Raw genomic sequence first — 11,388 nt, 5'->3', positions numbered from 1 at the left:
CTGAACAGGTTCAAAATCCCATCCGATCAAAATCCAACTGAAACTAAAGAGAAGGAAAAGGAGAAAGGAGGCAGCGCGCGCTTTCACAGCCTGACAGGAAAGCGGAGTGAAATTTGCGCAGCTGAAAGAGGAAGAAAAGCGGAATTAAGACGCAAATGACACGGATTTAAAACCCGACTCCAGAATCTTAATCGGATTTACTTTAATACTGCGGTTCAGCGACACACACACACACACACACACACACACACACACACACACACACACACGACCCGGAGCGGTGATTAGGGGAAACGGAAGTAGAATGATCTTCAGTTTAATGTGATTATTCTTGAACCGATTATCACTCATTAAAACCTCATTATTATTATTATTATTATTATTATTATTATTATTATTATTATTATTATTAAGTTTAGATCATTTAAATAATATCGATCACGTTATAAAGACATTTCTTGACTTTATTTATTTAAATTTATTTATAAACCATTTTTTAATTTCAGTGATGCACAATAATAATAATAATAATAATAATAATAATAATAATAATAATGTACACCTTCTTCTGAAAATTCCAAATGACCTATGAATAAACTAAGAGACAACAACAACCGGTTTGAACAATTTTTTTCGAGAACAAATTGTTCAAATGTTTTTATTCGTTTACATATTTATATCTGTATTTATTCCATTTAGTTGGAGGTGTTCCAATTTACAGGAATAATAATAATAATAATAATAATAATAATAATAATAATAATAATAATAATAATTTTATTTTTTTATTTGTTGAATTCGATTTCAGGGAGACGTTTAAAATTTAAATAAATGAATAGTTACATTGATATTGGTTATTATTATTATTATTATTATTATTATTGGTGGGGTTTGAAGACCGCTTTTCTCCCGTGTGTGTGTGTGTGTGTGTGTGTGTCAGGCCTCTCCCTATGACCCCCCTCCCTCGGCCATGGCGGCTCCGCTCGGTTTCCCGCCCTACGGCAGCGCGGGTTTCCCGCCTCCCCCGTACCAGCTCAACGACCCCGCGTACCGGAAGAACGCCACACGCGACGCCACGAGCACGCTGAAGGCCTGGCTGAACGAGCACCGGAAGAACCCGTACCCCACCAAGGGCGAGAAGATCATGCTGGCCATCATCACCAAGATGACGCTCACGCAGGTGTCCACATGGTTCGCCAACGCCAGACGGAGACTCAAGAAGGAGAACAAGGTGACGTGGGGCGCGCGAGCCAAGAGCGAGGACGAGGACGAGGAGGAAGGAGCGCGCGCCGAGCGGAAAGACGAGGAGGAAGAGGAGGACGACAAGCACGCGGACAACGGAGACGCTTCCGCCGAGGATGAGGGTACATTCATCAATAATAATAATAATAATAATAATAATACAATTATTTCATATTCCAAAAACAAGAACACAAAAGTTATTTGATTTTTTTTAATTTATTGTATTCCCAGAATTTTAAAGAATTAAAACCAACAATAAATGAATTAGATATATTTATATGATGTGTAAAAATGTATAAATTCTGTTTAATTTCATTCAATTTTCCCGTCCAAAGGAAGCCGTTTACAAACCAACACAACCTTCACATCCACCATGAAACCCAGCAAACACAGATAAAACCATGATTTATTTATATCTGTGTTTACATTTAAAAAATAACCGCATTACTTTCTTTAAAAGACAACACATGATGGTTTGTTTGTTTGTTTGTTTATTTAAAAAATACAAATTTGGACATGGTGTTGAAGTTGAAGTTGTGATTAATTTGTGAGTTGTGTAACAAAAAATCAGAAATGAAGATTTTACAAATCATCTCCAACATCACGTCATATTCAACGTGTTTCTGTTCCATTAGATTTGGCCTGTGTCTCGAGGCCACGCCCAGAAATCCAGTGAGGCTTAAATAATGACTTTTCAAGGTGATTTTGTTGGAAATGTTTGAAGGTCATTTCAAGGACACACAGGAGATCAGGTTCGAGGTGCGAGTGTCGGGATGATCGTCAGACAGATCGGAACCCAAATTCTGTAAACGACGCGTTTTTGAAAATCTTTCAGATGGAGTTGGTGATATTTTACACATCTGGTGAAATTTCCTCAAATTTCAGACTTTTATAAGTTTGTTTTGGTTCTTTTTGTTCTTGATGCACTGAAAACAGCTGGAAAACTGGAATGATGCGTCCACAAAATGGAGAAAGACAAACAGTTGTTTTGCGACAAATCATGATCAAGTCATATGAACAAAATGGAAAGTATACTCGACATAGCCATATTATGTTGTATTATTTTGGGTTCTTTTTTTTAAAAAAATCATGATCAACTATTATCTCAAATCACGTGACAGTTTTATAAAAGTTTCACTGTTTTTTTAAGCATTGCTTGTTTTTTGACACAAATGTTCAGAAAAGTGCTTTTTGAAAAAAAATCTCATTCTCACGAGACTTCATTTTTGAAGAACTGAAATTTCGGACTTTTTTTTTTTTCGAAAACATGATTCTCAACTTGGACATGTTAACTCACTACTGATCATTTTTAACTTCAAGGAACATTCTGGAAGATTCGTCTTTTTTTTCAACATTAATTCTCTTATATTGGAGCTCCTTCTCACCCATGTTCATGAAGCCCCGCCCCCAGGATCTTCACTGGTTTGTTAAATGATTGACAGGACGCACATCCAAACATAAACGAGCATTCCGGACCGGAAGTCAGTTTTCCCAACGGGTTTCTCCATCACTTTGTGCACTTCTGCTCAGGTCACAGCTTCATCCACTGTTTTTAATTTGACCATATTTGGACGAGTCAGGAATCAAAAAGATTGATGACTGACTGAACACGTCAGTGTTTTTTTTTTTTAATGAACTCGAAGCACCTTTAATATTTAAATATTTGCCTGAAATAATTGGAGTTTCTGGAGGTTTGTGTGTCATGAAGGGTGAAGCACACACTTGAATTTTTAAGCTAAAAAAAGCAAACAGTCCATACAGAAATATGTTAATGTTAAATTATAATATCAGCTTAAAGCTGTGCGATATAATGACCTGAGATAAATAAATGCCGTGAGAAATCGTGTCATGATATGAAGTTCCCAGAGTCCTGGAGGGATGAGCGCTGCTTCATAAACAGAACAGGACACAAGTTTTTGTGTCAATCAACATTTTACTTCCTTTTTTGGAAATAAAGATCACAAAAATCATTATTTCTTCCTTGAAAAATACAGGTCTGGTGTTTTCTGTCACTTTGTTGGCAAACATATATATTGACATTTATATAATATAATATAATATAATATAATATAATATAATATAATATAATATAATATAATATAATATAATATCAGCCAGATGTTAAAACCTCCATAATTCCCTTCAGCAGTTGTTTGTCCAACAGAAACCTTTCAGACCATTTAGCTAAAGTTTGATACATTTTTTTAAAAAGTCTGACTCGACTAACGCAGATTTGTCTCCCCAGGTATCAGCCTCCACGTGGACTCTCTGACGGACCACTCGGCCGAGTCGGATGGAGAGAAAGTCCTCTGCAGGATCGACGACTTCTCCTGCAAATCTGCTCCCGAAGCAAAAGAGAAACACTCTGAGATCGACCTGACCTCGGGTCACGAGGGTCTGTCGCCCAAACCCATGACTTCTTCGCCTCTGACCGGCGTGGAGGCACCGCTCTTGGACGCACATCGCGACAAAAACAAGACCTGCGCTGACGTCCAGAGCCAAAATCCCAAGCCCAAGCTCTGGTCGTTGGCTGAAATCGCCACTTCAGACTCCAAACAACCACTCCAGAGTCAGAACTGCCCCTCGGGGGGCGGGATTTGGACCTCCAGCCAATCAGGCTCAGCTCCCTCGGCGTCCATCTTGGCCAGGCCGATTTATTACACGTCCCCTTTTTACGGCAATTATGCCAATTACGGGAACTTTGGCCAAGGGATCCTGCGCTACGGCTCGATTCATAAACACGCTCCTGAGATGACGATGCTAAAGGCTAATCATGCTAATCACATCCAGACGGAGCAGCACTTCAAGGCCTTGAGTGCGGAGGCCAAAAAAGGTGAAAGAGCAAGAAGTTGTTCCACGCAACATCATAAATGATTGAGTTCGGATCAATTTTAATCCAGTGACATAATAATAATAATAATAATAATAATAATAAAAATCAAAATGATGATTAGCTCATTATTTATCTCTGCTAACGATCTCTGCAAATGTTACATAAATAACTTCCAGTCATGTTGAATCCACTCAGTCATGAGCTCAGTATGAGAATTATTGATTTACATATTCATGAACATGATAAGTAAGCTCATGAATGATATTCACATATGCAAATTTTCATTCACAAACAGCAAATGATAATCAACTCATTATAAATCAAAAATCACTTCTCAACTGTACCGATGCTGCATTTCTCTCCCAGTACTTCTATATAACATGGGTAAAATATTTTATGGTTTCAGATCTTATAACGATATTCGGCTCCACTTATGACATCATCGTGTAATAAATCATAATAAAATGCAATCACATTCCTCAGTTCAACACTTTTCTCTTTCCAGAAATTCTTCTTCTTTTTTCCCCCCCAGTAGACTCCGGTGACATGTGCACACTCGGACCTCAGTCTTACCTCTCGAGCTAAAGACGAAGACGGTGAACAAGTATGTCATCAGTGACGATGAAAAAATGACATCTGTATTTTCCCAGAATTCCTTTTTCAAGAATGGAATCTTCATTCTGTGATTATTAATTTTACATTAAAAGATCATCTTTTGGGCAAACGGAGAACTTCGGAAGAAACTATTGTTATTATATAACATCTTTTAGCCTTGTTGTCGTGGGTGTTAATTAGCATTCTGATGAATATTAATCGATTGTAATTAGCATCGTGATTAATATGATGTGCTTTTCCGCAGGGAGATTATCTAGTTCATGAATTTAAATATCTGAATTGATGTTTTTTTTTTTATTTAGTGGATTGATGTATCCTTATTGTTATGGAGTAATATTATGATAATTATGGCTTATGAATATTAATTAACATATTTCATAATAATGCTGCAATAATGTGGATTTTTGGATCTTTTATTTGGGATCATTATTAAATTATAAAGCGAACCACGAAGTGTTATAAATTACGGGAAGAGTATTTATCAAATTTCATATTGGTGAAATATTATAACTATAATTACAGATATCAATTAACATAAACTATGAATATGCTAATTAGCAGGACGCACTGTTACATCATGATAATCTGTGTATTATATTTCATTTTTTTTTTCCTTCTGGTTTGCAGGTAGGCATCGAGCAAGCCATCCTCCGCCTCCTCCTCATCCTCCTTCTCCTCCTCCTCCTCCTTTGCTGGCGTTAAATCATTTCTCTGTGCACCAGATCATATTTGGTGTCACCTCCAGTTCTGAAATTTCTGATAACTAAGGACCGAAATGTATCGAAGGTGTGTTATCAGACAAGACGTGTGTGTTTTATTGATTAGAATAATGATCTAACCCGTAAATAAGGACACGGTTTCTCAGGATCCTGAAGTCTCACTTCATCGCCACCGTGATGGTCCGCGGTAAACATGGGACGTTAATAGGAAGACGTTTTTATTTTCCATTTGGGCCGGACGTGACGCACGGAAAGGCAGGAAGACGACACGGTGCCGGTGAAGAGTGGAATATTTGATATTTATTTTTGTAAATGAGGGCGAGTCGCCTGTATAATTTATGCAAGTTGTATTGCAATGATACACAAAAAAAGATGTTTTGTTTGTTTGTTTGTTTGTTCTGTAAATAGATGACAGTCGGATTTTATTTAAAAAGGAAAAAATGGGCGAGGGGGTACACAAAAATGTTGTTAAATGAGAAGACTTTTGCTAATTTATATCTTGCATTGTAAATAAAAAGAGACGTGCGAACGTGCACTGGCGAATTTCGGCGGCACGCTTTGTGTGTGTTTGTTGGAGATCGACATGAAAAAGGCTCTTTTTTTTGTTCTCAAGAACATATGCAAAATAATTGCAACGATGAAGACTGACTCCATGTTTTGTAAGCCAGACATGATAGAGCCTGCCGTAGTTATTAAAATTAATCATTTTTCAAATTTCTAATCTAAAAAATAATAACACAAGTAACTTTTAATCAAGTGAAAAAGTTGTTGATTTTTTCTTTTATTTCTTGGAGACCTGCCACTGGTGCATCGGAGGAAGGTTCACTCGAGAATAAAACACTGTGAGACTCGCTGTGAGAGGAAAATAATCAACATGGCAACGCTCACAGTAACGCCTATTCATTCCAACAACCTGTCATTGATTACTTTCCAAGAACAGCGTGACACACAGGGTTTGAGTCCTGAATTCAATGATGACTTTACTTCATTGGTTCCTGTCGGCCTGCGCTCATGCACTAATTCACCATGCGTGGCTCGGTGTGGGGTGCCAATATTTTTGTTCCAGGTTGATCTTTCGAAGACATAATGAAGGAAACGTTATTTTATGCCCGACAGAGTGAACACTACGGGGAAGGTTCAGTAAAAGTGAATGTTAATATTTCACATATTGAGATTTTATCATCAGAAAGTGGAGCTGTCATGACCACACACACACACACACACACACACACACACACACACACACACACACACACACATTATCTCCTGTATATACAAACACTCTGTACACACTCCCCCTGTACACACTCCCCCTGTACACACTCCTCTTGTACACAGCCCCATTGCACACACTCCCTCTGTTCACACTCTTTCTGGACGCGCTCCCCCGTGCACATTTTGCTTGTACACACTCCCACTGTCCACACTCCTATTTTACACTCCCCCTGCACACACTCCCACTGTCCACACTCCCCCTGTACACACTCCCACTGCACACTCCCCCTGTACACACTCCCACTGCACACTCCCCCTGTACACACTCCCACTGCACACTCCCCCTGTACACACTCCCACTGCACACTCCCCCTGTACACACTCCCACTGCACACTCCCCCAGTACACACTCCCACTGCACACTCCCCCTGTACACACTCCCACTGCACACTCCCCCTGTACACACTCCCACTGCACACTCCCCCAGTACACACTCCCACTGCACACTCCCCCTGTACACACTCCCACTGTCCACACTCCTATTTTACACTCCCCCTGCACACACTCCCACTGTCCACACTCCCCCTGTACACACTCCCACTGCACACTCCCCCTGTACACACTCCCACTGCACACTCCCCCTGTACACACTCCCACTGCACACTCCCCCTGTACACACTCCCACTGCACACTCCCCCTGTACACACTCCCACTGCACACTCCCCCAGTACACACTCCCACTGCACACTCCCCCTGTACACACTCCCACTGCACACTCCCCCTGTACACACTCCCACTGCACACTCCCCCAGTACACACTCCCACTGCACACTCCCCCTGTACACACTCCCACTGCACACTCCCCCTGTACACACTCCCACTGCACACTCCCCCTGTACACACTCCCACTGCACACTCCCCCAGTACACACTCCCACTGCACACTCCCCCAGTACACACTCCCACTGCACACTCCCCAGGTGTACACACTCCCACTGCACACTCCCCCAGTACACACTCCCACTGCACACTCCCCCTGTACACACTCCCACTGCACACTCCCCCTGTACACACTCCCACTGCACACTCCCCCAGTACACACTCCCACTGCACACTCCCCCTGTACACACTCCCACTGCACACTCCCCCTGTACACACTCCCACTGCACACTCCCCCTGTACACACTCCCACTGCACACTCCCCCTGTACACACTCCCACTGCACACTCCCCCAGTACACACTCCCACTGCACACTCCCCAGGTGTACACACTCCCACTGCACACTCCCCCTGTACACACTCCCACTGCACACTCCCCCAGTACACACTCCCACTGCACACTCCCCCTGTACACACTCCCACTGCACACTCCCCCAGTACACACTCCCACTGCACACTCCCCCAGTACACACTCCCACTGCACACTCCCCCAGTACACACTCCCACTGCACACTCCCCCTGTACACACTCCCACTGCACACTCCCCCAGTACACACTCCCACTGCACACTCCCCCTGTACACACTCCCACTGCACACTCCCCCTGTACACACTCCCACTGCACACTCCCCCTGTACACACTCCCACTGCACACTCCCCCAGTACACACTCCTCTTGTACACACTCCCCCTGTACACACTCCTCTTGTACACACTCCCCCTGTACACACTCCTCTTGTACACACTCGCCCTGTACACACTCCTCTTTTACACACTCCCCCTGTACACACTCCTCTTGTACACACTCCCCCTGTACACACTCCTCTTGTACACACTCGCCCTGTACACACTCCCCCTGTACACACTCCTCTTGTACACACTCCCCCTGTACACACTCCTCTTGTACACACTCCCCCTGTACACACTCCTCTTGTACACACTCGCCCTGTACACACTCCTCTTGTACACACTCGCCCTGTACACACTCCCCCTGTACACACTCCTCTTGTACACACTCCCCCTGTACACACTCCTCTTGTACACACTTCCCCTGTACACACTCCTCTTGTACACCCTCTTCCTGCACACACTCCCCCTGTACACACTCCCACTGCACACTCCCCCTGTACACACCCCTCTTGTACACACTTCCCCTGTACACACTCCCACTTCACACTCCTCCTGTACACACTCCTCCTGTACACACTCCCACTGCACACTCCCCCTGTGCACACTCCCCCGTACACACAACTCCTGTACACACTCCCCCGTACACACAACTCCTGTACACACTCCCCCTGTACACACTCCTCCTGCACACACTCCCCCTGTACACACTCCCACTGCACACTCCCCCTGTGCACACTCCCCCGTACACACAACTCCTGTACACACTCCCCCGTACACACAACTCCTGTACACACTCCCCCTGTACACACTCGCTCTGTACACACTCTTCCTGCACATACTCCCCCTGAACAAATTTCCGCTGCACACACTCCCATTGCACACATTTCCCCTGTACACACTCTCCCTGCAAACAGTCCTCCTGTACGCACTCTCCCTGTCCACATTCCACCTTGCACACACTCCCCCGTACACACTCCTCTTATACACAATCCCCTTGCACACACTCCCACTGTACTCAGTCTTCCTGTACACAGTCCTCCTGCACTCACTCCTCCTGCACACACTCCCCCTGTACACACTCTCCCTGTACACACTACACCTGCACACAGTCCTCCTGTACACACTCTCCCTGTACACTCTTACTCTACACTCCCCCTGCACACAGTCCTCCTGCACACACTTTCCCTGCACACAGTCCTCTTGTACACACTCTCCCTGTCCACATTCCACCTGCACACACTCCCCCTGTACACAGTCTTCCTGCACACACTCCACCAGCACACAGTCCTCCTGCACACACTCCACCAGCACACAGTCCTCCTGCACACACTCCACCAGCACACAGTCCTCCTGCACACACTCCACCAGCACACAGTCCTCCTGCACACACTCCACCAGCACACAGTCCTCCTGCACACACTCCACCAGCACACAGTCCTCCTGCACACACTCCACCTGCACACAGTCTTCCTGCACACACTTCCCCTGCACACACTCTTCCTGCACACACTTCCCCTGCACACACTCTTCCTGCACACACTTCCCCTGCACACACTCTTCCTGCACACACTTCCCCTGCACACACTCTTCCTGCACACACTTCCCCTGCACACACTTCCCCTGCACACACTCTCTCTGTCCACATTCCACCTGCACACACTCTTCTTGCACACACGTCCCCTGCACACACTTCCCCTGCACACACTCTTCCTGCACACACTACACCTGCACACACTCTTCCTGCACACACTTCCCCTGCACACACTCTTCCTGCACACACTTCCCCTGCACACACTCTTCCTGCACACACTTCCCCTGCACACACTTCCCCTGCACACACTCTCTCTGTCCGCATTCCACCTGCACACACTCTTCTTGCACACACGTCCCCTGCACACACTTCCCCTGCACACACTCTTCCTGCACACACTTCCCCTGTACACACTACACCTGTACACACTCTCCCTGTACACATTCCCCCTGTGCACACTCCCCCTGCACACACTCCCCCTGTACACACTCCTACTCTAAACTCCCACTTTGCACACTCCCCCTGTACACAGTCCTCTTGTACACAATCCCCCTTTCCACAGTCCCCCTGCACACACTCCCACTGTGCACACTCCCCCTGGACACACTCCCCATGTCCATACTCCGACTCCACACTCCCACTGTCCACACTCCCACTGTCTACACTCCCACTGTACACACACACCTGGTACACAATCCTCCACTCCCAGCAAATGCAAACATTTGGTCTTAATGAAACCGAGAGAGAGATTTACTGTTCCTGTAAAATAGCTCTTCGCCCCCTTAGAAATCATTAAAGCATTTGACACTTGCCTGTGTGCCCTAAAGGTGAAAGGTTAAAATAAACCCAGACTGCATGGCTGATCAGGAGACATTATACACTCCTCAGTGTAGACAATTTGGACAAGGTGGAGGTCATGGAAATGAAAGAAAGCCAATCAGTTTTTAAAACCATCACTGTGTTGGAAATAAAATTCAAATTAATTTTTTTTAAAATAGTGTTTTATTGCCATTGGTATCCTCAGCAGCTGTGATACAAAGAATAAAATAAAATAAATAAATAAAGCAGCTAAAATTAAAATGAAAATGTCAATGGCCACTAATTAGTGACCAGTTTGGTAACGTTATAGCTTTCATCACTAAAAGAAGAGAAAAGTTGATATCATTTAAATAATCTGACAAAGTTTGCAATGAGAAAATGTGTGTATGTGTGTGTGTGTGTGTGTGTGTGTCCTGGATGTGAAAAATGCTAAAGCACATTAAAGGACGTTTGTGTTTCCGAGCCCCTGCCGTTAATGGTTTCTTTCAATTCAGCAGCATTTATCTTTAGAGCTTTAATCTGCCATTAGTGCTGGGCCGTAAATAACACCTCACTGTGGAGAGAGAGAGAGAAAACAAACAGATGAACAAATCGAGTTACATATGGCTTTAATAAAACACATCAAAGTGAGGGAGATGTTTGAAAGCAGGCATGGGGCCAGGCGTCTCATAAACGTGTCGGAAAAAATGTTCTTCTCTCACCATGATCAAGGTGAAGCTCGTCTACACGACAGTCACAGGTGGATTGTGTCCCAAACTGGTCTCGACGTCCTCCATCAGCACACTGTGTCAAAACCAGCATTTCATACCCGAGTACTATTAATAAAGGGTAAATGATATATAGAATGC

General features: G+C 44.1%; 1 protein-coding gene across 2 annotated transcripts in view; it reads left to right on the top strand.

Moving 5' to 3' along the window:
* Positions 1 to 5,880, top strand: part of irx2a (iroquois homeobox 2a) — an 8,779-nt gene extending 2,899 nt beyond the window's left edge. The window contains exons 2-5 of one of the 2 annotated variants that reach the window (XM_060920364.1): positions 941 to 1,364; positions 3,488 to 4,075; positions 4,611 to 4,679; positions 5,318 to 5,880. In XM_060920364.1, the coding sequence (XP_060776347.1) occupies positions 941 to 1,364; positions 3,488 to 4,075; positions 4,611 to 4,660 (1,062 nt within the window). In that variant the 3' untranslated portion in view covers positions 4,661 to 4,679; positions 5,318 to 5,880. Of the gene's footprint in view, positions 1 to 940; positions 1,365 to 3,487; positions 4,076 to 4,607; positions 4,680 to 5,317 lie in introns of both variants that reach the window. The other variant, XM_060920363.1, reaches the window with a different exon arrangement.
* The last annotated feature ends 5,508 nt before the right edge of the window (positions 5,881 to 11,388 follow it).

The sequence above is a fragment of the Neoarius graeffei genome, chromosome 5, assembly GCF_027579695.1.
Source record: "Neoarius graeffei isolate fNeoGra1 chromosome 5, fNeoGra1.pri, whole genome shotgun sequence".
In the NCBI taxonomy this organism is placed as follows: domain Eukaryota; kingdom Metazoa; phylum Chordata; class Actinopteri; order Siluriformes; family Ariidae; genus Neoarius; species Neoarius graeffei.
The sequence above is the reverse complement of the archived record's forward strand: the minus strand, read 5'-3'. Positions and strand labels throughout refer to the sequence as shown.